This window comes from Aspergillus eucalypticola, assembly GCF_003184535.1.
Source record: "Aspergillus eucalypticola CBS 122712 chromosome Unknown BO83scaffold_54, whole genome shotgun sequence".
NCBI classification, from domain to species: domain Eukaryota; kingdom Fungi; phylum Ascomycota; class Eurotiomycetes; order Eurotiales; family Aspergillaceae; genus Aspergillus; species Aspergillus eucalypticola.
In genome coordinates, this window is record NW_020290328.1 from 46,651 (window position 1) to 70,272 (window position 23,622).

At 50.2% G+C, this 23,622-nt stretch overlaps 9 protein-coding genes across 9 annotated transcripts; 2 read left to right on the top strand and 7 right to left on the bottom strand.

Moving 5' to 3' along the window:
• Nucleotides 1-1,704: 1,704 nt before the first annotated feature.
• BO83DRAFT_350651 (putative mRNA processing protein (Mss51)) lies at nt 1,705-3,863 on the top strand. The gene is made up of 2 exons (XM_025528914.1): nt 1,705-2,623; nt 2,705-3,863. The coding sequence occupies exons 1-2, from the start codon at nt 1,735-1,737 to the stop codon at nt 3,388-3,390; spliced, it is 1,575 nt and encodes a 524-aa protein (XP_025381850.1). The 5' UTR covers nt 1,705-1,734; the 3' UTR covers nt 3,391-3,863.
• A 190-nt stretch (nt 3,864-4,053) lies between these two features.
• On the bottom strand, nt 4,054-5,368 carry BO83DRAFT_383753 (putative extracellular serine-rich protein). Its single transcript, XM_025532547.1, has one exon. It carries the CDS (start codon nt 5,001-5,003, stop codon nt 4,425-4,427), a length of 579 nt encoding a protein of 192 aa, XP_025381851.1. The 5' UTR covers nt 5,004-5,368; the 3' UTR covers nt 4,054-4,424.
• A 764-nt stretch (nt 5,369-6,132) lies between these two features.
• Nucleotides 6,133-7,000, bottom strand: BO83DRAFT_394454 (uncharacterized protein; the record flags this gene model as incomplete). The annotated part of the gene is made up of 2 exons (XM_025533010.1): nt 6,133-6,664; nt 6,723-7,000. The coding sequence occupies 2 exons, from the start codon at nt 6,998-7,000 to the stop codon at nt 6,133-6,135; spliced, it is 810 nt and encodes a 269-aa protein (XP_025381852.1).
• Nucleotides 7,001-7,052: 52 nt separating this feature from the next.
• On the bottom strand, nt 7,053-7,788 carry BO83DRAFT_210280 (uncharacterized protein). The gene has a single exon (XM_025526705.1). The coding sequence runs from the start codon at nt 7,455-7,457 to the stop codon at nt 7,086-7,088; it is 372 nt and encodes a 123-aa protein (XP_025381853.1). The 5' UTR covers nt 7,458-7,788; the 3' UTR covers nt 7,053-7,085.
• On the bottom strand, nt 7,481-10,331 carry BO83DRAFT_210379 (NAD-dependent malic enzyme). The gene is made up of 8 exons (XM_025526707.1): nt 10,064-10,331; nt 9,790-10,011; nt 9,513-9,716; nt 9,331-9,459; nt 9,147-9,280; nt 8,813-9,079; nt 8,381-8,748; nt 7,481-8,308 (listed from the first exon to the last, which is right to left on the bottom strand). Exons 1-8 carry the CDS (start codon nt 10,229-10,231, stop codon nt 7,962-7,964), a joined length of 1,839 nt encoding a protein of 612 aa, XP_025381854.1. The 5' UTR covers nt 10,232-10,331; the 3' UTR covers nt 7,481-7,961.
• Nucleotides 10,332-11,550: 1,219 nt separating this feature from the next.
• On the bottom strand, nt 11,551-12,869 carry BO83DRAFT_373577 (NADPH:quinone oxidoreductase family protein). Its single transcript, XM_025530045.1, has 2 exons — nt 12,695-12,869; nt 11,551-12,610 (listed from the first exon to the last, which is right to left on the bottom strand). Exons 1-2 carry the CDS (start codon nt 12,725-12,727, stop codon nt 11,603-11,605), a joined length of 1,041 nt encoding a protein of 346 aa, XP_025381855.1. The 5' UTR covers nt 12,728-12,869; the 3' UTR covers nt 11,551-11,602.
• Nucleotides 12,870-13,034: 165 nt separating this feature from the next.
• Nucleotides 13,035-13,486, bottom strand: BO83DRAFT_210406 (uncharacterized protein). Its single transcript, XM_025526708.1, has one exon. The coding sequence runs from the start codon at nt 13,341-13,343 to the stop codon at nt 13,104-13,106; it is 240 nt and encodes a 79-aa protein (XP_025381856.1). The 5' UTR covers nt 13,344-13,486; the 3' UTR covers nt 13,035-13,103.
• On the bottom strand, nt 13,487-15,026 carry BO83DRAFT_210411 (Clr5 domain-containing protein). Its single transcript, XM_025526710.1, has 2 exons — nt 14,659-15,026; nt 13,487-14,593 (listed from the first exon to the last, which is right to left on the bottom strand). Exons 1-2 carry the CDS (start codon nt 14,784-14,786, stop codon nt 13,630-13,632), a joined length of 1,092 nt encoding a protein of 363 aa, XP_025381857.1. The 5' UTR covers nt 14,787-15,026; the 3' UTR covers nt 13,487-13,629.
• A 4,861-nt stretch (nt 15,027-19,887) lies between these two features.
• On the top strand, nt 19,888-20,371 carry BO83DRAFT_210425 (uncharacterized protein). Its single transcript, XM_025526711.1, has one exon. The coding sequence runs from the start codon at nt 20,032-20,034 to the stop codon at nt 20,275-20,277; it is 246 nt and encodes an 81-aa protein (XP_025381858.1). The 5' UTR covers nt 19,888-20,031; the 3' UTR covers nt 20,278-20,371.
• The last annotated feature ends 3,251 nt before the right edge of the window (nt 20,372-23,622 follow it).

The following is a 23,622-nucleotide window of genomic DNA, read 5'->3' on the forward strand; positions in this document are numbered from 1 at the left end:
CTCTATGACTCGGAGTCTGGGGATGAAGACGAGTTCTTCGATGCCATTGATTCCGGAGAAATTGAGGTGGAGAAACTTGCTGGCTCGGAGGACGGCGAACCGAAGCCTCTGGAGGAGACCAATGAGCTCCGAACCGTGAAGAGATCTGAAATTGTGCCTTCGTTCAAGGGATATGAAGAACCCATCCGGCAGAGACTGAAGATGGATTACGACAATAGACCGAAGATTTCGCTCTGGGTATGTTATCACCCCTCTTGGCCATTGAAATCGTATGTAGCTGCTGACATGTGTTTGCTTCTAGGGGATTTTGAAGTCAATGATTGGGAAGGATATGACGAAGATGACTCTCCCGGTATCCTTCAATGAGCCTACATCCCTGCTTCAACGCGTGGCCGAGGACTTGGAATACGCAGATCTACTTGATGTTGCAGCGGACCGACCCGATTCTATGGAGCGTCTGGTGTATGTCGCTGCATATGCTGCAAGTGAATATGCTTCTACGATTGGCCGTGTTGCTAAACCGTTCAATCCTCTTCTTGGGGAGACATTCGAATATGTCCGGCCGGACAAAGGGTATCGGTTCTTTGTCGAACAAGTCAGCCATCATCCCCCGATTGGTGCTGCTTGGGCCGAGTCGCCAAAGTGGGACTACTATGTGAGTTTTAGATGCGTGTGTCCCTCTGGACATATTATTGACGCTGACATCTTTTCTCATAGGGCGAGTCTGCTCTGAAGTCCAAGTTTTACGGAAAGTCGTTCGACATTAACCTTTTAGGGACATGGTTCTTAAAGCTACGGCCAGCATCTGGAGGAGAGGAGCTGTATACTTGGAAGAAGGTCACATCTTCCGTTATTGGCATCATCACCGGTAGCCCCACAGTGGACAACTATGGCCTGATGGAAATCAAGAATTGGACCACAGGCGAAGTTTGCTATTTGGATTTTAAGCCAAGGGGCTGGAAGGCTTCATCCGCATATCAGGTGACGGGCAAGGTCGTGGATCGGGATGGGTCGCCCAAGTGGAGTATCGGTGGCCGATGGAACGATAAGATCTACGCGCGCCATACCCCAGGGTTCGAGGCGACAGTTTCCGGCCAGGATCCTGAATCGGCCAAGACGTTCCTGGTCTGGCAAAGCCATGATCGGCCGAGCGGGATTCCATTCAACCTCACACCATTCGTCATCACTCTAAACGCTTTGCCTGAAGGGCTCAAGGAGTGTCTCCCACCTACCGACACACGACTTCGACCCGATCAGCGTGCGATGGAGGAGGGTGAGTATGATTTAGCCGCCACGGAGAAACATCGAGTGGAGGAGAAGCAGCGCGCCAAGCGGAGAGAGAGAGAGACGAAAGGCGAGGAGTATAAGCCCAAATGGTTCAGTAGGGCCAAGTGCCCGGTCACCGGTGAAGAGTATTGGGCACACAACGGACAATACTGGACGAGTCGCGAGAGCGGCGACTGGAGCGCCTGCGAGGACATCTTCTAACTTGGTACTGTTTGACTTGGGGGTTCGCAAACGGACTGTCTCTACCTATGTAATTAGAACCCAATGAATCCGTGCCTTTTGCTCTTATTCATCTTTTAGTTTTACTCCCTCGGAACCAAGGTATTAATTCTGGGGACCGGCCGGGTGCAATCACGTGCACGCGGGCGAAAAGGACCGCCGCCGCGTGGGAGAATCAAGCCACTTTTTACTGCAAGAGTCCTGTTCAAGCGTCGCGTTGCACCCACAATGACCGGCGAATATACTTGTGGACGCTGTCTGCAGGTGCTGCGGCGAAGGGCTGTTGCCCAGAACTCTGTGGCTCGCTGGCATCAAGTCGCCAGTCCAAGGCGAGGGGGATACGGCTTTCCCGCTTCGTGCGTGCGGAGCTTGAGCTCTCGGAGCAGTGCTTCCTTTAAGTCCAGGCCTCTACAAGCCCCAGTCCGACAGAATAGTCTATCGTCCAATTTGTCGGCCTCCTCAATTGCATCGCAAAATGTCAAGTCGATTGTGCAGAAGGCCACATCTGCCACATCTGCCGCCTCGCCAGAGGCCCGGGCCCTTCTGAAGCCGAACAACCTGTTTCACTCCTTCTCCCAGTCTCCAGCAGCTGCAATCCGACAGCGTGCGGCTTTTATCAAGCAGAACGCCTTCTGCCCCCATCCGAGCCATCAGCAGACTCGTTTGCCCCTGTCCCCCCACGATCCCGAATCGCGCAAGAGCCAGGTGACCTCGGAGAGTCTGCCTCCCGCGCACTCTCATTTCGAATGTCCCGACTGTGGTGTTCCGATTTACTGCTCCGAGGGCCACTGGATGGATGATTTCGAGGCCCATCTGGAGATTTGTGAGACAATTCGACAGATCAATGAAGACGATCATGATCTACACTCCGGACGGTTTTTCCCGGAGTTCTCGTACCCCGGACTGCAGGACGATAACTTCGTCATTAACATGACGAATTGGGACACTTTCCTGTACACACGAGAATTCGAAGCGATCAACGATGATCGAAGCATGCGACAAGTAACGAGAATGCTCACCTACCCTCTCACAATTGGAAGTGTTTTGCATGAGCTGAGTCCTTACAATGTCCGGAAAGATGGCAGGCTTACCGTGGAGGGTCTCAAGAGTGTTAGCGGTAAGTTGCAACCCCCCCCCCTCCCTCCTTCTCTCTCTCTAGTCTTGTAGGTTCGCCAACTAACCTATTGGCTTTATTTAGCGCTCCGGTACACCCTTCACCCTCCCAAGACCGGCGAGGGCGTCGACATCCAAGGACTACGACTCAAGGCTCCTCCCGTGCGCATATTCATTTTGGGAGCTCGCGCCGAGTCCTCGTTGCCGCGCGAAGTTTGGCTTCAACTTAGCTACATTTTCCCGCGCTCCCTGATCCATTTGATCTTCATTGGACCGGAGAGTATGGCCAACCGGGATGATGAATTCCCACTACCCGAGCGCACCTCCGAGAATCCCTTCGGTGGTATTGTGGAGGACAGACTTGGAGGACAGTTCAAGATTACCACGTACGTTGACTACTTCCACACAATGTACAAAGCGCAGTACTTCCAGCCCTTCGATCCTTATCTGGACTGCTTCATGCTCTTCCACCCGGGTCTGGGACACCCGGCCAGCTCGCACGAATGGGAGGAAACGCTCCCGCAGCTACTCGAGACCAAGGTCCCCATCATCAGCACGGGCTACACGCAGTGGGATATGGAACGTGACATCAACTGGGTCAACGAGAAGTGTGCCGGTGAATTCGACATTCTGCTCGAACCCGGTGAGAACGTTTTCCGCAGTTTGCGTTGGGATCTCAACGATTTGGATCCCCATGACGTGTCCTGCGGTAACTGGGGTCTTTGGGCTTTCAGAGGAAAGAGGTACGAGGCGACTTTCAAGGATCAATAGTTTTAAGTCTGGAGGGTATGCCTGTTCTTGATGTAACTCGACATTTTATTACTGTCCCCTCTTTTCCTCTGTCTCTCTCTGTCCTCTATCCTGCATCTCTCATTACTTCTCCCCTGTATATTATCCCAGCTGCATTTCGTGTCTTGTCTTCGTTCATATGAATCAGATATTGGTCGCAATGATGCGATTGTAACCCGTCAGCCTCACTTCCTCTTTATTCCGCTGTATACATTCCTAGCTATTATGTAAAGCATGCTGGCCTTGGTCGAGTCAAAGGAAGGGAGGTCTATGACAGTGCCCAGCAGTGTCTCCCTCTTCACTTTTACTCTTCACGTTTGCTATATGGGCGTTTCCGATCCTTCTTCAGATGTGTAACGGAGCAGCGGGGATAGTACCATAAAAGGTTATACAGCGTAAGACAGAGCATAGACGAAGTGCAGGGTGGTGCAGTCTGGGAAGAGATTAGATAAGCCCAGCCTCAAAGATGGATTAAGCAAACATCGCTGGACTGAGGCAAGACTCAACGTTGCCCGCGGATTGTTGAGTTCCTACTTCGCTACGTCATTGCAGCTTGAAGCCTCACAGAGAGCTGGAAGAAGCAACATTACCGGGATACTTATGTGCATTCCAGTAAAAGGAAGAAGGAAAAGATAAGAGAGGGGGGGGAAATAGTCAATTATAAGCATTTGCATGAATTTGGAAATAAAGAATGTGCAAGGTACTAATGTCACAAATCAGACAGATGAGCAAATGCTGCCGACCCGTTGAATGGACATATGCAAGGCTTGATGGATCAAAAACACGATAAAAAGAGAACACACGAGAGGGAACCACTGTCCGAAAGGAGAGCTCAAAATCATAGTTGTCGATAGTACATATATGGGATGCTTCTTCTCAGCGGATTGTCGTTAAGAGTTCCTTTCTCATTGCCACATCACCCTCCACTTCTCGAACTTAGTGCAGACAGCTATCCACGCCACCCTTGGTATTGCCTGGGAGGCATGACCATAAGATAGCAGTCCACTCAGAGTACCTTAGAGCATGATAAATCCTGCAGCAGCGAGGACCCCAGCAGCCATACCTCCAGAAAGCTGGACGACCGGAGCGGCGGCGCCCGAGTGAGTAGCAGATGCTGCAGATGCTGCAGCCGCAGTAGCGGATTCGGAGTCCGAACCAGAGTTTGACTTCGATTTTGAGTCCGCGTCGGTCGATGTCGTGGTGGTCGGGCGAGCTGATGCCTTGGTGATGTATGACCTGGTGAAAGAAGCTGAGGAGCTGGAAATGGCGGAGCTGGAAATGGCGGAGCTGGCAATGGCGGAGCTGGAAATGGCGGAGCTAGAGACACGACGGCTAGAACTTCCCATATGGCTTGGCGAAGCAGAAGAGCTGGGATGGTATCTGGCGCTACTACTGCTGCTGCTGATGACAATACTGCTGCTGGTTGTTTGAAGGGGGCTGGACGAGATGGAGGTCGGAGTTGGTATCAGCGGCGTGGATGCGGCATGCGTGCTTGAGACGGGCACAGGTGTTTCTGTAGGTACAGCCTGCACCGCAGCAGAGGCGAACGGGGCGAAGGCCGCACAGGTAACGAGAAGGACCTTGGAGAGATACATCTTATTGGCTGCGTATGTATATGGTTTGCGAATCAGAACGCTGACTGGGATCGATATGCCACGCGGACGTGTAGTATGCACTTGGAAACCAGGCTGGAAGTATTGATGTTGATATTTATATAGCGTTGGAAAGCACTGGCGCTCTATGGAACCTTGGTAGAGACGACAAATAGTAATTGATGCTTTTGAAAAAGTCTAAAGAGCGAATGGAGCTGGAAAGAGTGGCAGCTCTGGTGATTTGTGTATGTATGAAGAAGGAGCGACAGCGCAGCTGGTGAACTCCAGTTAGAAATGCTCAAGAAGAAGGTGCGAAAAAGAAGAATAGGGGAGGGGGGGAAAGAGAAAGACAGACGGGTTGAATTGAGAGACAATGGAGCTGCCAAGGGGAAGAAAGGAGGAGTCAGATCTGACAGATGTCTAATGGGGCAGCCTGCCGTGCCCACTTTTGCTACGTACTTTGGAGGGAGGGTCCATCGCCAGTGGATCCGGTCAGCAGGGAGACACGTCCAGATCATTGGGTGGCGGATGAAACCCGAATGAGGCGTGAAAAAGATTGCATATCTGGGCCTTGAAGACGAGCATCTAGACCCTTGTTGCGGGAGGCCCTTGAAACGTGGCCAGCTCAATCAGGATGGCGATGTATATGCATGGCTGAGTTGACGATCCCGGTGGAGAGGCTGCAACGGTTCTGCGTAATTAACCTTTAAGCTCATCCCTTGACCCGTGGGAAAGGCAAGATCATCAGGTTGCTTTCGTGGCAAAAAAAAAGATCGAGACTGACATGGATGAAGCTATGATTGGGGATGATGAGTGCAGGATCGAGGGTGGGGGTTCAAGGGAAATACCATTTAATTAATCTGTTGCAAGTGGAGTCCGACCTGGGCTCTGCAAAGCCGAACACCAAGAAAATCAAAATGCAATGGAATGGAATGGAATGAGACAAAATGATATTAAAAGCCGTTCTTCTAACTTCAACGCCAAGCACGTGGGGTATCTTCTGCTGTCGGATCGTCTTAAACTATTATAGTGATGAATCGAGCGCAGTCCAATGAAGGAATAACATAATAAAGGTTAAAATGATGTGGTCGGTTGGGGGCACCTTACTCGTCTCTAGTAAGTGGAGGACAAACTACGTCCATACAATGCCCACCACCACGGCCACCATCATCCAATATCCAGATCCATAAACACCAAAGTGAGTTGCAGCCGAATCGGCGGCAGTCGTCCCGTTGGCCAGGGTGCCGTTGATATAGATTGATTCCGTGCCGTTCACATCAACCACCTTGGCCACGCTCGAATTCCTAGGTTGAGTTCCATTGAATAAGGACTCATAGTAAGTGCTATTACTATTTTCATCGCATCCACATTCCAAGTACTGTTGGCAAATGCAGTTCACGGGTAATGACTCGTTTTTGTGCGAGGTATCGTTCATATAGTGGTAGTGATAGCTGTAAGGGTAGACGTATGCCCCATATAACCAAAGGCCCGGGAAGTAGAGAGGGACAATGGCCGCTGGCAAGAGAAAAGGCGTCACTCCCAAACGTGATCGTGCCCCTGCTGTATAAGGGGCAGTGGCACCGCCTGCGTAGTAGGAGCCACCTCCATACGCCGGACGGGTTCCAGAACCACTGCGAGATGTGCCCCCGACATTGCTTGAAGAGCTGGTGGAGCTTGTTAGCCTCAATGTCTTCTCTTTCCAATCGAACGATGTTTACTTACCTGGTTCTCGAGCTACTTCCACTACTTCCGCTGTTCCCTGTGCGTCCACTGCTGCTGCTACTACTACTACTGCTGCTCCCTCCACTACCACTTCGACCACCACTTCCTCCTCCACTGCGCCCTCCCCCGCCACCGCCCCCACGCCGCTTAACTAGATCCAACAATGATGAAGAATCCGCGGAGAGAGTAGCATCTCGAGCTGCAGGCGGAATGCTGAGTGCGGTGACAAGGGTGATGAGAAAGAGGGCCAGCGCAGTGACAACTGATATTATCTTCATAACAGATGAGATTGGATAGTGCGGGGTTAAGTGAAGTAAGAAAGAAATCTTTGTTGCACGCCAACACAACTATGCAAGGTGCTCGTCAAAGTAACACAAGCTGCAAGTCGGTACACTGCAGAAGATCGATAACCGAAGTCCAGTGACTATCGTAACGTCTGTCTGCTTGGTGCTGCAGAAGGTGAATAAATAATCCAGGCGTCAGAGCAGAACAAGGAGGAAAAGAGAGGATTAATATATGATAAAGAGATTTTTTCGGAGTTAAGAGTTTGAGAAGGATAAAGGCGCAGTAGCATTGAGACTGAGAGTTTTTGCTGATGAAAGGAGACTTGCCGAGCACCAACTCCCCACCACAGATTAAGCTTCCGCTATGCAGGCAGCCCCGTTGGGTTGATCTCTCCACAAGACAAGGGTGGGAGTTCGGAAATCTGCTGTATTGAGAATAGAGGGATGGCATCAAATGGACCCTGCATATCTTCAGATGCCTGGTAACATGTGGCTGAGTGGAAGGTAATACAAAGTAAGATCCCTGGGTCCACTATCTCTGCGCCTCAGAGTGGCAATGCTACCCAAACCCATTCAACAGTCCAATTCAGGGACTAGTTAGTTACTACGATGGAAAACTAGTTACTTAATAGCCCTTCCTTACTCAGCAGTTCTTGCATTTACTTTCCTCTCATCTGCCTTCGTAGTACAGCCTTATTGAACACGAGCAGCTTAGTTCCTTGGCCTCGTCCTCGCCACCTAGTGGCGTATGGCTGAATTCATTCAATCGTCATTATCTGGAGTCTAAGAGGTCATCCTGTCATACATATGTCTTCCAACAAGATTTGGTATGCATCCACTAACGAGTTATCTGATGACTTCCGACAGAGCCTCATCATCAACTCCGCCTGGTGCCGAACAACCGAGCCTGGCCCGGCTTGGAGTGCACAGCCCCCTTCTCGGATATTACCTTTCCTCATTGTTGTTGTTGTTGTTGTGGCTTCACAAGGGGCCTGTACACGGGTTCCCACATCTGTGCCCGAATCCACTCTTCTAACTCATCTTCATTCGCGGGAATTCCCTCCTCTTGAGCATGCCCTTCTTCGACCGCCGTCTTAATAATTGCTTTGGCAATGTCGACGCTAAGCTCGCGTACATCCTTGACGTCAGGTAGAAGTGGTCCGTCGGGATCCTGCAGTGCCGGCGACCGCGCTGCCAATGCCTTGACTGCGCCCACAAGCATCTTGTTGGACAACGTTCGTGTTCGCGACAGAACTGCGCCCAATCCGATTCCGGGAAAGCATGTCGAGTTGTTACATTCCGCTGCAACATCATGGGAGCAAGGCATCAGCTGGGAAGATCCTATCTTGGCTATGCAGTGGGAAATGCACATACCTATCTCATACTTTCCCCCGTTGCGATCGACGGGTGGGAAAGGACTGCCGGTGGCTATCAAAGCTCGGCCATCAGTCCAACGATTGATGTCCTCAGGCTGTGCCTCGTGCAGCCGAGTCGGGTTACTGAGGGGAAATACAATTGGCTTGTCGACGTGCTTCGCCATTTCCCGGATCACGTCCTCGGTGAAAGAGTTTGGTTTAGTTGATGTCCCAATCAAGGCATGCGGCTTCACCTTCTTCACTACCGAAAGCAGATCGCGCGAATTTGCATCAGGCCACTCTTTGTCGTCTCGCGCAAAGGGTACTTGGGCTGGCGTGAGCTGGTCTCCAAGAGATTTGACCAGAAGACCCGGTTTATCGAGACACCTAGGTTTAGATAATCAGTAAATGTAGGGTCGAAGGAACTCCACAAGCCGATGCATTTCCATACCATATCTGCTTTGAGGCTTCTTCTTTAGATTTGTGTGTTTCAGTCGCGATGGTATCGGCGAGCTGCTCCGCGATGCCAGTGCCCGCTGATCCAGATCCGAAGACGACGACACGAGCATCCTCTAACTTGATATCACCCACGTGAAATCCGGATAACAGGGCAGCCAAAGTGACACACCCAGTTCCCTGAATATCGTCATTGAAACATGGAATACGCGATTTGAATTTATCCAAGATCCTCTTGGCGTTATGAAGGCCAAAGTCCTCGCTAAATGACGTCAGTAAAGCTCAAGATGGATGGCTGCGGGAGTTCCTATGGAACATTGACAACTCACAAATGTATGTATGCACGGGGGAACCTCTTTCGAGCTGTTTCCACAAACTTCTCCACGAACTGGTCATATTCCTCACCTCTAACGCGCGACTGTCGCAGGCCCAGGTATAGCTCGTCCTTAAGAAGTGATTCATTCTGTATTCAGTAATTAGCACCTGCCTGATCGATACTTGTTGCTGCCATACATCTGTACCACAGTCTAGGACCACCGGCAATTGCCGACTTGGATGTATCCCAGCACACAACGTGGTAAGGGCCAATTTGGCAACCGAGATCAAGATGGCGCCAACGCCTTGGTCACCAATTCCTAAAATCTGTGACCAATGAGACATGTCGTACATGGAGTGCATGCTGATGTCCAACTTACCTCCTCGCCATCGCTGACGACTATATAGTCGACTTCCTCGCCGCGACTGAAGTTGGAAAGGCATTCGTCAATCTTGTCCTGGTCCCTGATGTTCAGGAAACAGCCCTCTGGCTTCCGGAACAGTCGAGAATAGTTCTGGATTGCATCGCCTTCGGTGGGAGTGTAAATTATGCTAAGCATCTCCTTGAGATGGGTATCAATTAACTTCAATATACGTTAGTTCGCTGGTCGTCTTCGATTTTCCTAAACACACGCGGGAGGTCAATATGTGTGTTACCTTGTAGTAGAGAACCTCGTTCTGAGCCTTCATACTAGCCATGAACGTGTTCTTGGCCAGATCATTATCTCGACTGCTATATTGCTCGTACGCCCGCTGAACCTGCTCCTCGAGGGTCTGGATATTGGGAGGAAGCAGACCATGAAGTTTGAATGTTCTGCGCTCCTCCTCCGTGAACGCCGAGCCTTTGTTGAACTGGCATGACTGCAGCGCATCTCTTCCCTACATCTGCGTCAACAATCAAACTACCCATAACTCTCTCAGGAGACCGTACCTCAAACGGGCACACCAAAGGTCCGGACGAGGCCCGAGGAAGTTGACTGAACTTGGAAGATTTCGACGATGTAGACATTCTCGCAACCGACGTGAGAGATGTATGGCGCTGCAGCGAAAAAGTGGAAAATGGTGGGTTGGGTTTAAGTCTCAGGAGAAAACGAGCCATCGAATGAGAGAGGGGTCAAGACTAGCTGTGTTTGGCTGTTTCTTAAGGGGGCGCCGGGTGATCCCTGGCGATAGAGCGGATTCTTATACCCTGAAAGTTCCCCCAATGTAAGCCTGTTTATCGGACAGCCGGTAAACCGGTAAGCCGAGTGAAGACCAGCGTAGACAGGGCCTGAGAGGAAACTCTGGTGGAGCAATTGGATTAAGATGACGCTGATACGGCTATGACGTAGCGGCGATTGCCGTGAGCTGGTGCTGGCAACGTCAAAGGACCCATCTGCCTTATACTCAGGGGCATTGATGCAATATGGGCCCCCAGTAGTAAACCCTCTATCTGTATGCTTACACTCACTCTTCTGAAGTGAAAAGCCAGTTCATTGTCGATGGAAACGAGCGCAATCGATTGTTCCACGGGCATCTCGGACGATGGCACCACCATCCTTGTTCACGAGGCCTTGTCGCATCCACGGTATAATGGTATCGTGCCTTTCCAATATCCAATCAGTGTCCATTTTTGGGCAAGCCACATCAGGGGCCCAAGAACAAGCTAAGCCAAGAATTGATGCGAAAGGTGCATATGTTGCGATGCTGTCTGTTAATGGATGGGCTCCTTATCATGCTTATCGGTCATATCAAGTCACATGTCGATAAGAAAAGCAAAGCAAGGATGACTCATCGCTAAGTAAGCGAGCCTACAAAAAGCAAGCACGTGCGCGCCGGCTTCTTCTGTTTTTCATCTGCTCAGCCGGTAATCGATTCACCCACCGTCAGAGCCACAACAACGGCAGCTTGCAGTGCCAAATACGCTGGACAGCAGTAATTGAGACTTATAATGTGCTAGGTCATCTTTTCTGCTTCATCTAATGAAGATCCATCGTGCTGCATGTACGGAATACCACCAACACACATATCGAAAGAGAATTGGCACCCTATCGCAACTTTGCAATCCAGCTGTCCCAGGTTGTTAGCTCTGTTCACAGCCTTCGGGCTGGACAAACAGAGTGCTTGAGCTTCCGTCAAGGACTCTCCATTTCGGAGAACAGTCATCGCATGTCACGTCTTGTGACTGTGGCCGACTGGAGCTGGATTGTCGGGACCCTTCGGGGTTCCGGTTTTGATTTCTTTTGTCAGGTTGCTAGAGAAATTTCTTAGGGCCTTCATAGTTCATGTTGCTCGCGTTTAAACCTTGCTACGAGAGCATGACTCCTTGCGCACCTACATACTTAGCGTAATAGTATCTTTTGATTTAGATAGATTTCGTTCCGCTTGTTATCCTCTAATGCGAATTGATTACTGCTGAATGAGATGCACTTCCAATCCCTCATGTAATCCGTATTACCTAGTGCCTAGTCCAGAGGCTTCAGTATCTACTCTATAGTTTACTCTTTCCAGCAATAGCATCATCGTCGATGATCTTCACCACCACCTTCCCCCATGTCTCCCGGCCACCCAGCGCCTGCAGCGCGCGAGGCACGCCCTCCAATCCTACAAAGCTCTCGTCCTTAAAGGCCGTACCCTTGAACTTGCCCTGCGCCACAAGATCGAAGATCCCCTTCCAAACCGTCTGTACCGTCTCCTTCTCAAACCGTGCATACTGGCCCCAATGCAATCCAACCAAACTGACATTTTTCAGCAACACACGATTCAGCGCGACCTTCTCGATCTTTCCCGCTGCAAAGCCAATAACCAAAAGGCGTGCATTCCACGCCACACACTTCAGGCTCGCCTCGATCATCCCGACCGGATCATATACGATGTCCACCCCGGCCTTCCCATTCCCCGAGCGATGTTGCGCACACAACCGCTTCACCTCCTCCGGCCAGCTCTTCTCCCGATAATCAATGACATGATCCGCCCCGAATTGGCGCGCAATCTGTCGCTTCCGCTCCGTCCCGGCCGTTGCAATCACCGTCGCCCCCTTAGCTTTGGCAATCTGCACCGCGGCTAACCCGACGCCACCGGCCGCCGCATGCACGAGGACCCAGTCGCCCGGCTGGACGTTTGCGCGGTGCACAAGACCACCGTATGAGGTAGGAGCCGTGACAAAGAGGCCTGCTGCATCCTCGAAGCTCCAGCCTGCCGGCACAGGGAGGAGAGTGTGCTCCGGGGCAAGGATATGGGTAGCGTAGGCGCCTTGTGTGGCGCCAAAGACTCGGTCCCCGACTTTGAATCGCGGGGACTGCGCTTTGGTGGGCACGGCTAGGATGGTACCTGCGAACTCTACGCCCCCAATCCAGGGTAGTGGAGGCTGGTGTTGGTACTTGCCCTGGATTTGAAGCAGGTCGAAGAAATTTGTACCTGCGGAGTGGATCTCAATCAGGTACTCCGTTGCGGATGGGGAAGGCGTGGGAAGGGTTGCGACTTGGAGATCCTGAGGCCCCTGTGTATTGTGGGAGTCAGTCAATTTGTCCGTGGTAAAGCGGTGGCAAATCTAGTATAGGTAGGTCACTTCGTTGTTACCGACCTTGACATATTCTTTTACTTGAATGGCTCGCATGTTGACGACTGAATGGTAGCCGTGCTGTTTTCTTCGGTGAAGCTGGACAACTGCAATATAGGAATAGTGCAAAGAAAGACGGTGAGTGAGTGGGTGGGTGAGAGTGGACTGTCTTGGAATGGGGCTATTGATTGTGTTGGAGTTGCGGTCTTGATTTGGGGTCAGGACACATCCATTTGGTCCGAGGGGACCCAAAGGAGGGGGGAAGCTTTCCCCACACCGGGGGTTGAGCCGAGGTCCGTCGTCGGATAACTGATAGAGGAGACTCCCCCATTCGGTACCTAGGCAAGTTACTTTTGCCTTCCTCTACAGCATGAGCCCAGAAAACGTCGGTTGATAGATAAATGGATTATATTGTTAAGTTGACTTTATATAACTAATGTGGGAGGCCGGTGTGTGCGCCCTTGTATAATAAAATATTTGGCATGTATGAGGGAACCAGTCCTTCATTGGCCGATCGTCCAGTCGATCTGGCCATCAATATATATGATATAGCCCGTACAAGCATCATTAACCCCATGCACACATAGACTTGACAAAGGAAAACTATACAGAAAATTCCAAACTCCTTGATCCCAAACGTGGATATCATCAAAACCAGCACACTCCACTCCATGATTCGGCACAACCACAATACGCCAGGTATCCCATGATCCAAGTGCCGCTTCCCTTGGTGTACACAATGTAATGTTCAAATGTCCCCGCTCCTTTCCAGCGTCCAAGCAAAGAGAAGAAGAGGGTTCAAGTGAACAGCAAAGACGAGAGGCAAAAAGTTACAAGTGAGAAGAATAGATCAACCTCAAAAATGTGTCAAGGTGACTAGACCAATGCATGCAAACCAAGGGTCCAGTATGAGAAAATATTAGTTTCACACAAATAAAGCGACGTGCTCCTGGTAATGCTTAAAAGTCGATGCTCTGAGGCCTGTGCACAAGTGACTCCGGTCCAGGATACGGGTAGAGGGGCGCACACATAGCAGGATGTTGACCATGGGGATAGAAAGCGGACGGAGACACGATCCCCATGGCGGGTTGACCAGCCGACTTCGGTTGGATAGAAGCCTTCCGGTCAAGTGGCCGTGTTTGCGAGCCCTTCTGATCCAATCTCGGATGCCCGCCAGCGGTATCCTGAACATATGGAGCAGACATAGCACGCTTCCATGACTGAGGCCCCTCGTTTAGGTCGGCCATATGTTGCCGCCCGATACTAGAAGGCGGCGGTGTCTGGGCGTGTGGTGTCATCAGGTGCATGGCGGGATCGATAGGAGGGCTCAGTGGTGCCGCAGTGTAGAATGGACTGCCAGCCTCAAGAGGCATCGAGTACCACTGAGGAATTGACCACTGGATTGGTCCAGCTGTTGTCGCGGGTGTTTGCATGCAGTCCGTGGTGACAGCAAAGGAAGGATCATGGAAAGGCGACGCCATGCTTGATGTTTGGTTGGCCAACATGCTGTCCATCAATGGCGACGTGTGCGGTGAGTCATATGAGTTGGAGCTAGGAAGGACCATCACGGAAGAGGCGTGGGAAGGATCCCGCTGCTTCTGGGAAGGGCTCATCATGGGGGCCCACACATTGGAGATGTTTTGTCCATCAAGGCAAACTGTAGTAGGCAGGTCCTCATGGTGCGTGTATGCACTATTGGCCATGTACCATTCCGGTTCGGTGACAGAGATGTCTGATGCGACTGAGCGAAGAGGGGGGCGTGCTTTGGGGGAGGCTGTGGAAGACTGGGCCTTTGGGGATGCATCTTCTTGACCACTGTCATCTCCGGTAGTCTCCTGTTGGCTGTCGTCGGATTTCTTGCGTGTCTGGCGAGAGGGCTTGGTGACCCTCCACTTCTTCAATCTACTCCGCAGCTGAGTCTCACTTGGAGGCAGAGTTAGCACACCAGTGAAAACCCATTTGAGATATTTCCGAGAACTTCTTCTCACCTTGGGTTGAAATCATCGGAACGAATTTGCTTGATGACCTGCTTCAAAGGCCATTCTTCATCCTTGTATAACTTGGCAATCAAAGCCTTCTTCCTCTCCCACACGTCAGATGGGATTGAGTTCTTCATATTCGGTTACTTCTTGTTGAAGATGTAAGTTTTGGAGTTGCGAAGGAGAGAAGGATATTCAAGTATGAAGATGAGAGAGAGAGGTGAGGCCTCAGGACTCTTAAGGTTCAATGACTGGTTGAACCGTGTAGATCAAAAAAAGAAAAGAGGGACGGAGAGAGAAGACACTTGAGAGGCCTTATGAGAAGAGAGAAGGTAGATGATATACACAGATGAGATAGGGAAGAGGAAGATCAGGGATGATATAGTAGGATGATCGGGGAGGATCTCAGGATATATGTACTCCGTAGTCGGGGGGGTTTGTGTTCCATGTAGGAAGAGGAAGAGGGTCCGGAGCAAAGTACCCAATAGAGAGGAAGGACCAGTGGGAAATCCCCCCAGGTACACACTAATGTTGCTAGGAGGAGAGGAAGTACGGAGGGAATGAATGAAGTGGGTGTGGATAGGGACCCACGCTGGAGAAAGACGCCATCGCTCCGGCCTACGGGGCTTTAGACTCCATGGAAGAGAGAAATGAGAGTGGATGAGGGGGGACAATGAGGGAAGAGAGTGTGAGTGAGTGAGTGAGGTGAGTGAGTGAATGCAGGAGGGAGGCAGAAGTGGAGCCCTGAAAAAGAGTGGATATGGGACATTGGATGGTGCAAAAGAGAATGGATGGGTCCAGGAAAAGGTACTCCATGAGCGATAGCGACGGACGCTCGTGCGCCTCCCCAGCCAAGAAAAAGAAAAAGAAAAAATAGAAAAATAAAAAATCAGAAAAAGAAAAAGGAAAAAAGGAAAAGAAGCCAGCCAGAGAGAACGAACGCATGGGAGATCGACGATGGCCAGGGAACGGCATCGGCCATGCGGCCCCATTGGGCAAGAACTGAATGGAGTCCCCTTTCGGCCGGACTTTTTAGCTGCTTCTGCTGCTGGTGGTACGCCCATTGTCTCGGGTCCTGTCATTCAGGTTTAATCCAGGAGCGCTTTTTCCATGGTCTTGGGTTGGAGCCCTGAAGTAAGCTTTTCCGTCGATCCCCGGGTCATGATTTGGAGAAGCAACCAAAGGCGAAAGTGCGGCGTGCAATTCACGCCAGCCATTATAACCGTGGCGGACGACAATGGCAAATGAATGGAAGGGGGAAATACCCCGGAGGCAAGACAATTGGCTCTTCTTTGCGTCAAAAAGACGAAGAAAAGTAAGGATCACCTATCTCTGTAACCACCGGCACTGGCTATGGCACGCGCTGGCCTGGTTTGTACCATTCGATCTCCTATCTTCTATCTTCCTATCCTAATCTTTCTCTATCTCACTTATCCGATAAACCCGTGGTAGGCAGTCATGGATCAGGTACCCAAAATCATCGTTGGAGAGCGCCCCCATCGCTGCCTTCTTCTTATCGATGTGGTCACAGTATTACAGTATCAATACTTCTGAAAGTTTACACTGGGCAAGAATGAAATAAGAAATGAGATCATGATAATAAAAAAAAAAAAAAATATTATGGAACCTGATGGATCATCTTTCTCCGAGGTAAATTAAATCAGTACCTAGTAGTTAATCGCGGGATATCTTGTCAGTCAGTTCATGTCACCTGCTTACTTCCTTTTGCTCTCTTTCTCTTTATGTCTTCCTGCTGCAGTTGGGTCCTTTGGCCCCTCCTTTCTGCCCCGTCTTGCTCCGCAACGCATTGTTCTCATTGGGCTGCTTGGTTGTCATCCCGTCAATAGTGCCAGTTGACTTATACATCCTTCACTAAACCACTACTTACTACGACTAACTTCCGTTCTCCCTTGCTCCATGTCAAACTGACGGCTCCTTCAATCGCCTCCCCCTGGCACTTTGCCTTTTTCCTTTTTTACACTTCGCTCTGCAATTTTTAAATTAATTGACTAGAGTTATTACTTTTCTAATTCATTTTTATTTCTACGTTTAGCCTGTTGCGCGTATCTCTATTTGCCCCTCAACTCATTTAGAACTCAGATCGATCTAGTCTTTAAAAATTGCACAATGGAGGTACTCCCAATTTGGCATTGATGGTCCGATCAAACAAACCTAATCTCCTGCTGGGATCAAGAAGAAATGAGAAGGGAGGGGGTGGAAACCGCTGAAGGAGGGAAATTAACGGATACTGAGATCATGGATGGGTGATGCCCACGTTCCCAAACACCCAACAAACACAAATCCAGACCGCGGGGACAGTAGGCACCTCGTTCGCCATCGCGGGCGATCTCTCTAGTAGTAGTTAGTTAGTCTTTTCGTCCTTAGTCACTCCTGGCCTTACCGTACCTAGTGCGCCGTACTTTAGTGCGCGACTTAGTGGCCCTAAAGGAGGATCTCTCCTTCCGATCAGGAGTCTAAACTGGGTCGAGAACTTGGCGCATCTGTCGAACTGCCTGTTTCGGAAAGCAGGTGACTGTGAAGGAGGCAACGGAACCGGAGAGGAAAATCAAATTCAGCCTGCCCACTAAACTAAATGTACACTGTTTTCGATAACAGCCTAAGAGGTAGTAGTAGTATCTAGGTACTACTACACTTTACCTACCGGAAAGGATGTCGCAGATAGAACTAATGTAGTGCGGGCGGAATAGATGTAGATGAGATCCGGCACAAACCAGGATCCTTAGTTGCTTACCTAGTACCTTGCTACAATCCCTACTACACCTGTAGGCGCAGGTGCATCGGGAATTGTCAAGAGAGCTACAAAGGGCGAGCTGCAATGCCATGCAATGCCATGCGCAGTGATGCGACATTTGGTACCTTTGGTTCAGCACGAGCTGATTGGTATCTTCTCCGATCGCGCCGCTGATGAAACTTCGGGGATCCAGCTGATGTTGGTTACTACTTAGTGTCAATGATCGGTCCTTTTGACTCATTGGATCGGAAATTCCCTCGATCAATTCGAACACCCCCAAGGGTTGTTGTAGCCAGGGCAGTTAGTGGTGGTGGTTTATGCCTCAAGTGTCTCAAGAGACTATCAAGTCATCCCACATGAGGTACATCATTTGTACCTTGTATAGTAGATGTAAATACTGCCCCCTCAGTGAGGGTTTCTGGGGGAGTTGATTGGTAAATACCAACTGATTCTTGTAATTCATTATAATATTCGTCAAATTGGGGTACCCGCCAGCTAGGTCTACTCTCGATTATTTCTCTCTCTTGAAGTCAGGATTCTTTTCCCCTTTCTCTTCAATCTTTCGTTATCATCAATCATTTCGCTGGTACGCTATCTTTCGTCTACTTACGTTCTGCAGCAAATGCCATCTTCCGGACGTTACCGAGGGTGTTGTGTTTTGTGGGATGCCGCGGGCATGTTGGCCGAATCCCTTTTTAAGTTCTGGGTCGGGTCAAGTCGTTGACTGGAACCCGACAAAGCAGGAGGAGGTGCTGTCTGTGGCCACTCGTCTCGTTTCCCCCTCACCCGTTCTTTGTCAAATTATGGTTTATCGCCGCAGATGGGGCGAGTCTGGTCACGGGAAGTAAATCGGCAGCAGAATGTTTCTCCTCAGCCGCCGAGCAAGCCAGCACGCAGAAAAAGTATGCCCAACAGGAGGAAACATCGGCAGCAACTCTCAGTATAATCATGCTTTTCCTGCATCTTCCGTTCGATGCGACAATTCTCTGCTGGGTTACGTGCTAGTATCTTTCTTCTTTCTTCTTTCTCCTTCCGAGCTGTTCGGGAGGAGCTGAAGGTCCAGAAGCAATTATCTGCGTGCATACATGGCTGCATCGATCTCGGCAGTCAGGATGCATAGTCGAAATTTTCTGCAGCTGGAAGATACTAAGTATGAACCTACACACGAACCAAAGTACATACCCAGGGGGCGATGATAATCTTACAGCTGGGTCGAGCCCTCGCCCACTGCAGCAGCAAAAAAGAATTGTACATGCGTCTCTTCCGACACGAGCTGTGACTAAGTAAGTCATTGAAGATGATAACTAACTAGTTAATATGTAGTAACTTTGCATTTCGGTAAATATGCCGCTTTCTTCCTAGTATCATCCATCAGACCCTGTGTGTAGATCAAAATCATTTGACGGCGCTTAAACCGGAAGATCAAAACCTGACCAGGTAAGAGCAGGTGAAAGTCTCAAACAGACTCTAGCCGTTAGAAACTCTCTTTCTTCTTAATATTTCAAAGATGTCATTCATAGCTTCGAGATTCGGACTCACGTTTCCAGACCGAAAACAAGGAGGTAGTAAAGGGCCTCGGATAAAAGGCCGATTTCCAGCGGAATTCCACTAACACTGGAAGGGAAATCGCGCCTAGGCAGCACTGGCCAGTGCGAATTTTCCCCCATTCACGCGCTATCGACGATTGTGCTGAACTGCGGCCAGTGCCAGCAGTGCCAGGAGATGTGAGGAGAAATAGTGTGCGGACTAATGCCACCTAGTTCCTGACGGAAGTGGAGTGCGCAATCCGTCCCGCCAGCAGCATCCTCCTCCTCCTCCTCCTCCTCCTCCTCCTCCTCCTCCTCCTCCACCACTACCACTTTCTACCGCTACTACTGTCATCATCACTTTGATTTCACCAACTAAATCTATCTCTGCCCCATCCGAATCTCAAGATGGAAAAGTAAACTAAGATTGCCCCTCCAGACGCCTCTCGCGGTCGATTTGTCTAAGCCCCATCAGCAGGTCGCACGCTCAAATTGATCTGGGGAGACAGAGAGGGGGGGAGGGGGGCAAATCCATCTTGCACTGAGTGGATCTGCCACTGATCTTCCCGAGGCCCCTCCCCTCGATGGATTGTGGCCGTCCTGTCTTGCCCGCCCGGATTTCACCTTTCGGACCGGCCCAATCCAAAGCTGCAAAACACACCTCCGAAGAAGGCAACCTCCTTCTGCGCAACCAGATTCACCTGCATTCTAGATACAATCCCAATATGAGGGGTTTAAACCAGCTCAACCGTTCACTAAACTCTTCTCTGGTGCGCGGGTTCTGCGGTCTTCTTCCTTTCATTAATTGCCGATAAGGTTGCGTCCTACAGTTTTCTGATACATCACCTCGGGGATTGCCTGATGCGCAGCTCTGCTGCAACCACCTGGGACGGCGTGGCACCTTGACAAGCGATCAGGACGAAGCCCTCCCGCTACAATGCGTTCCTAATTAATTACAGCAAGCGACTGGTCACATTGCCACCCTCGTGCGAAGGACGCACTCCACAAGCGAGCACTGACCTTCGGTTGCTGGTTTGTCCACCGTAAAATTCCTCTGCACTCTGCAGGTGTTTATTTCGGGTCTTCAGGGCGTGCGAACAGGAGATGGCCGATTTCAGAAAAAAAAATAAAAGAAAAAAAAAAATAAAAAGAAGAAGAAGAAGACGACGACGACGACGACGAAGAAGAAGAAAAGAGGACTACTGCATCTCGTCGGCTTCCCCGTCAAGCATCGATAGGCCCGTTCAGTCGCTTTGTACAGACGGGAAAGCAGACTGCGAGCCTTCGGAACGGATGATTTTCACGCTCCCGTCACCGTGGCTGGCTAGGGTGGAGGCCAAGGAGACGTGAGTGCACCACTCAGGCATCTGGGTCCGGAGTAATTACGAAAGAAAAAAAAAAGAACAAAAACAAAAACAAAAAGGAAACTACTACGTAAAAAGACAGAGAGTGAAAAAAAAAAAAAAAAAAAAAAAAAAAAAAAAAAAAAAAAAAAGAAGAATGAAAAGCTAGCAGGTAGAATATGCCCCTGCGTCTATCGGTGCAAGGTTGTGTACCTGCGTCTAAGGTCATTCGCCCACCGGATGGCAGATCCGCTGTTCCCTGCAACAGGATACCTAGATACTATGTACTAGTAGACACAGCCAATGCAACTGAGTGCACGTAAGTACTAAACTATACTGTACTCAGCCCCAATGGAGCGCATGGCGGGCATCTATGCGACAGATAGAGGCTATAGATAGTACAGGTAAGTCTACGATAGATTAATTGCAGTGGACTTGTGTGTGAATCACTGAATACGGGGGAGGCTTGGGGTGTGAAGCAGGCTGTGAACTCCGTCTGTTATGGTTAGATTGCTTGATTCAGAATTTTATCTCGAATCCCTGTCTTGATTAAAATTTTAATATGGACGCTAAAGCATAGAAACTAATTCCACCTACCTTTCTAAATTCCCAGGGATCAAGGAAAGCAAACCCTGCAGTTACTACTTTCTATCTCCCAAGTATGAGGACAGCGGTTGCTTTCCAACTCATGTTCCTCCCAGAAGTCCCCCGGCTTTTCTCCAGCATGATTCGAGCAGGTCATCTACCCTCTCCCCACCAACAAATGGCGACCGTGCACACAATAATCACGCTGTTCTGACTGGCGGACATGCACTTATGTTGAGATCCGAAATCCAAGGTTTCCGAAACCTTCTTTGAGGGCCTTAAGGGGATTTCTTTGGGTTTTCGGTGGCTATACTACTTTCGTTGGACTCCTCCGAGCCTGTTGGTCAGTCAGTGTTGGTCTAATGGTCTGTCTCAAAACGGCCAGAGTCACTTTTCACTCCTGACCAGCTGCCAGGATACCCTTTTGGGGGAATGGTCGTTTCACCATCGCCAGGGTGAAGATCCCAAGGGCTATCTCAATGGTCCCCAGTGTCTTACGGTCGGATCCGCACGTGGACTGATCCTGAGTCTAAAGGTTGTTATCAGACAATCGACGATGATCTAGATCATGCAAGGTGTAGTCATTGTTGTTACATCCATATTACTCTCTTTAAGTCTTAACCACCTCAACTATCCCTAATCCCGATAGATCACAGATGTTCATCGGAATGACGACCCTCCCTCACTGGAGAAAGCCCGGGGTGAGCAAATCAGCAAGCTGCGTTCATCGGAAGCTGATTGAATATCGGAAGCTGATAGGCGCCGAAGAAACTCCGGGCAATCCAATCCTTCTCTCAGCCCATCCCGGGCAGAACCCCCCGATGGGGAATCCAGACGTTTGGAGCTGGCGAAGATCATGATGTAGGTGGATGGTATGTGGAAATGAACTGGCAACACAATCGTCCGCTAGGGAGTCACATGGCCTTTTCTCGCCTTGCGGTCGCAGCGTAGATGCACTCTGCGTCCTGTGCTGTCACTCCTACTCCGGCTCATCCCAACATCGACTCGGTCTGGGCTTCCGATGGGTGCTACTGGACTTTCATTTCCTCGTCCCCAGTCGAAGACCCGCCTTGCAGATCATAGCATAATAACAGGGGATAGTCCGTTCACTTCTTTAGTTAGTCCTGGTCCATCGTGCTATCTAGTGTCTGATTCAGTTTAGGAGTGAGCCGGACTATCTCCTCCAAAGCTACTGCTAACGATCCTAATACTAAAGTAGTTCGATTGGTTAAGCTCGACTCTAGGAATTTCAAATCACCGTCAGCGAGCAATCACCACTCGCCATTTCCCTTCAGCCCCAACGGTTCTCCCCACACCCACACAGACTAATGCAGCTCGAGGATCATTTTCCGCGGAGCTAGTATCCCTCCGGATAACCATGGAGCAATCTTTTCCTGAACCGTTCTCTTGAGGACGCCAGGTCCAGCAACTGTACCGAGATGAGGGGGAGATTCGCAGAGGCAGCAGCTTAAACTCAGCAACTCTCCGAATCAGTATACATCTCCGTCGTGGGGAGCATTTAGACTTTCGTCCGAAAATCGCCAAACGGGCGTTTTCCCGTTTTCGGAAGTAACGCTGGGGCTTCATAGCTCAACTGACATTATCGTGGTTTGTTCATGCCCACGAGGAAACTCAAAGTCGTGGGCAGCCTTACATCGGCCACATCGCTCACCCAAGGGCTTCTGAAGTCCGGTCTGGTAGCGGATCAGCCAGCCATTCATTCCCTTCGACGGCTTTCCCCATCTCCAGGTTGCTGATCAGTGGGGATTTTCCATCAGGAGCTGGTCAGGTGAAAGGGTGAACGAATCGTTGGCCGTATGTGTCTGCGTGCCTTGTCCTCCCAAGGTTCACTCCGAGCTCGTGGCGGATGTTGGAGACAGCCGTTGTACCGGGCGTGCATCTGGTACGACTCCAATTGCTTTCAATCTCCGGTTCGGGAGAATCTTGAGTCGATCAAGGCCTTCTCGTTGGTCAACCGATCAAAAAACCACGCTGCGTCATCGGAGGCTTGCTGCCGATTTAGTTCACGTGGATGCGCGTGTATTTCTTCACAGATTATTCAGTCACTCGGCAGTGCGGTAGCCCCTAAGACCCGGAATCAACGGCGTTCCATGGTACGCATGTCGCTCTATCTGAACTTTCTAAGATGGGGAAGTATCCAAAGGTCTGGGGGTTATAGGCAATTCAGTTCGGAACTCGGAACTCAGGGCAAGTACGCACGAGGCGACTTGGCCGAGACAAGCATTATCTCCGCTGATTCTCTCCTCTGCACACCAGTTCGCAGTCCTGACCACAGATGGTTAGTCTATTGAGCAGCACGAATCATATGGAGCCAGTTTCCATCTTATAGTCTGCATGCTAAGATAGTAATGCATGCGGGGCCACTTTTTCTCTTGCCTAATCAGACATAGCAGCCGTTCACATTGGCCCTGAGTTGCATAGGTTTCAGAAATAGACTTCAGGTACTGGGTACATACATGTGGATCTAAACTCTAACTACCTTAGGCTGACCTCTCGCCTTCCTTCTACTCCTCCTCACTGTTTGTATTATTCCACAAGCCCTCGAAGGAATTTGGATCGAGGTGGTGCCGATGACTTTCCTCTCAGAGTTTGTTCCACCCTCCTATCGGCAAATTAATATACATGGCTGAAACCATCACTCCACCCTCACTCATACCAACACTGCTTCCATCCGCCGAGTTCCAAACATGCACATCCTCACTCGTGGGACTGATTTGTTGTTGGTCCAGTCATATGCAAGACGGGA

Excerpts from the sequence above, each read along its gene's own strand:
- BO83DRAFT_350651 (XM_025528914.1), top strand. The coding sequence starts at position 1,735 with ATGACCGGCGAATATACTTGTGGACGCTGTCTGCAGGTGCTGCGGCGA. Across the intron at positions 2,624-2,704 it reads GGGTCTCAAGAGTGTTAGCG|CGCTCCGGTACACCCTTCAC; the intron begins GTAAGTTGCAAC and ends GGCTTTATTTAG.
- BO83DRAFT_383753 (XM_025532547.1), bottom strand. The coding sequence starts at position 5,003 with ATGTATCTCTCCAAGGTCCTTCTCGTTACCTGTGCGGCCTTCGCCCCG.
- BO83DRAFT_210280 (XM_025526705.1), bottom strand. The coding sequence starts at position 7,457 with ATGCCATCCCTCTATTCTCAATACAGCAGATTTCCGAACTCCCACCCT.
- BO83DRAFT_210379 (XM_025526707.1), bottom strand. The coding sequence starts at position 10,231 with ATGGCTCGTTTTCTCCTGAGACTTAAACCCAACCCACCATTTTCCACT. Across the intron at positions 9,281-9,330 it reads TCCTAGACTGTGGTACAGAT|AATGAATCACTTCTTAAGGA; the intron begins GTATGGCAGCAA and ends TACTGAATACAG. Across the intron at positions 9,080-9,146 it reads CCCCGTGCATACATACATTT|CGAGGACTTTGGCCTTCATA; the intron begins GTGAGTTGTCAA and ends GACGTCATTTAG.
- BO83DRAFT_373577 (XM_025530045.1), bottom strand. The coding sequence starts at position 12,727 with ATGCGAGCCATTCAAGTAAAAGAATATGTCAAG. Across the intron at positions 12,611-12,694 it reads AAGTAAAAGAATATGTCAAG|GGGCCTCAGGATCTCCAAGT; the intron begins GTCGGTAACAAC and ends CACAATACACAG.
- BO83DRAFT_210406 (XM_025526708.1), bottom strand. The coding sequence starts at position 13,343 with ATGGAGTGGAGTGTGCTGGTTTTGATGATATCCACGTTTGGGATCAAG.
- BO83DRAFT_210411 (XM_025526710.1), bottom strand. The coding sequence starts at position 14,786 with ATGAAGAACTCAATCCCATCTGACGTGTGGGAGAGGAAGAAGGCTTTG. Across the intron at positions 14,594-14,658 it reads TCCGATGATTTCAACCCAAG|TGAGACTCAGCTGCGGAGTA; the intron begins GTGAGAAGAAGT and ends TCTGCCTCCAAG.
- BO83DRAFT_210425 (XM_025526711.1), top strand. The coding sequence starts at position 20,032 with ATGGCCGATTTCAGAAAAAAAAATAAAAGAAAAAAAAAAATAAAAAGA.